This window comes from Buceros rhinoceros, unplaced genomic scaffold (genome assembly GCF_000710305.1).
Source record: "Buceros rhinoceros silvestris isolate BGI_N320 unplaced genomic scaffold, ASM71030v1 scaffold23777, whole genome shotgun sequence".
NCBI lineage: Eukaryota > Metazoa > Chordata > Aves > Bucerotiformes > Bucerotidae > Buceros > Buceros rhinoceros.
In genome coordinates, this window is record NW_010424315.1 from 1 (window position 1) to 252 (window position 252).

At 68.3% G+C, this 252-nt stretch overlaps 1 protein-coding gene across 1 annotated transcript in view; it reads left to right on the forward strand.

Annotated features, from left to right (window-relative positions):
- Window positions 1-4: 4 nt before the first annotated feature.
- The window catches only part of RSU1 (Ras suppressor protein 1), a gene marked incomplete at its 5' end in the record, with an annotated part of 43,131 nt that continues 42,883 nt past the window's right edge, over window positions 5-252 (forward strand). The window contains one exon of the mRNA XM_010140765.1: window positions 5-101. Coding sequence (XP_010139067.1) covers window positions 5-101 — 97 coding nt within the window. The remainder of the gene's footprint in view (window positions 102-252) is intronic.

Genomic DNA, 252 nt, shown 5'->3' on the forward strand with positions numbered 1-252 from the left:
GTCGCTGAAGAAGATCGTGGAGGAGAGCAGGGAGAAGAATCAGCCCGAGGTGGACATGTGCGATCGCGGCATTTCCAACATGCTGGACGTGCCCGGCCTCTGTAGGTACCGGCGCCAGCGGGCGGAGAGAGCGTGGAAACTTCCTTATTTGTCCCGGCACCAGCCGGGGCCGCCGCCGTCCGGGTAGGGGGCGGGCCAGGCCGTCTCGGTCCCGGTTGCTGGCCGGCCCCTTGGCGGGTTGGGGGGCGTTCC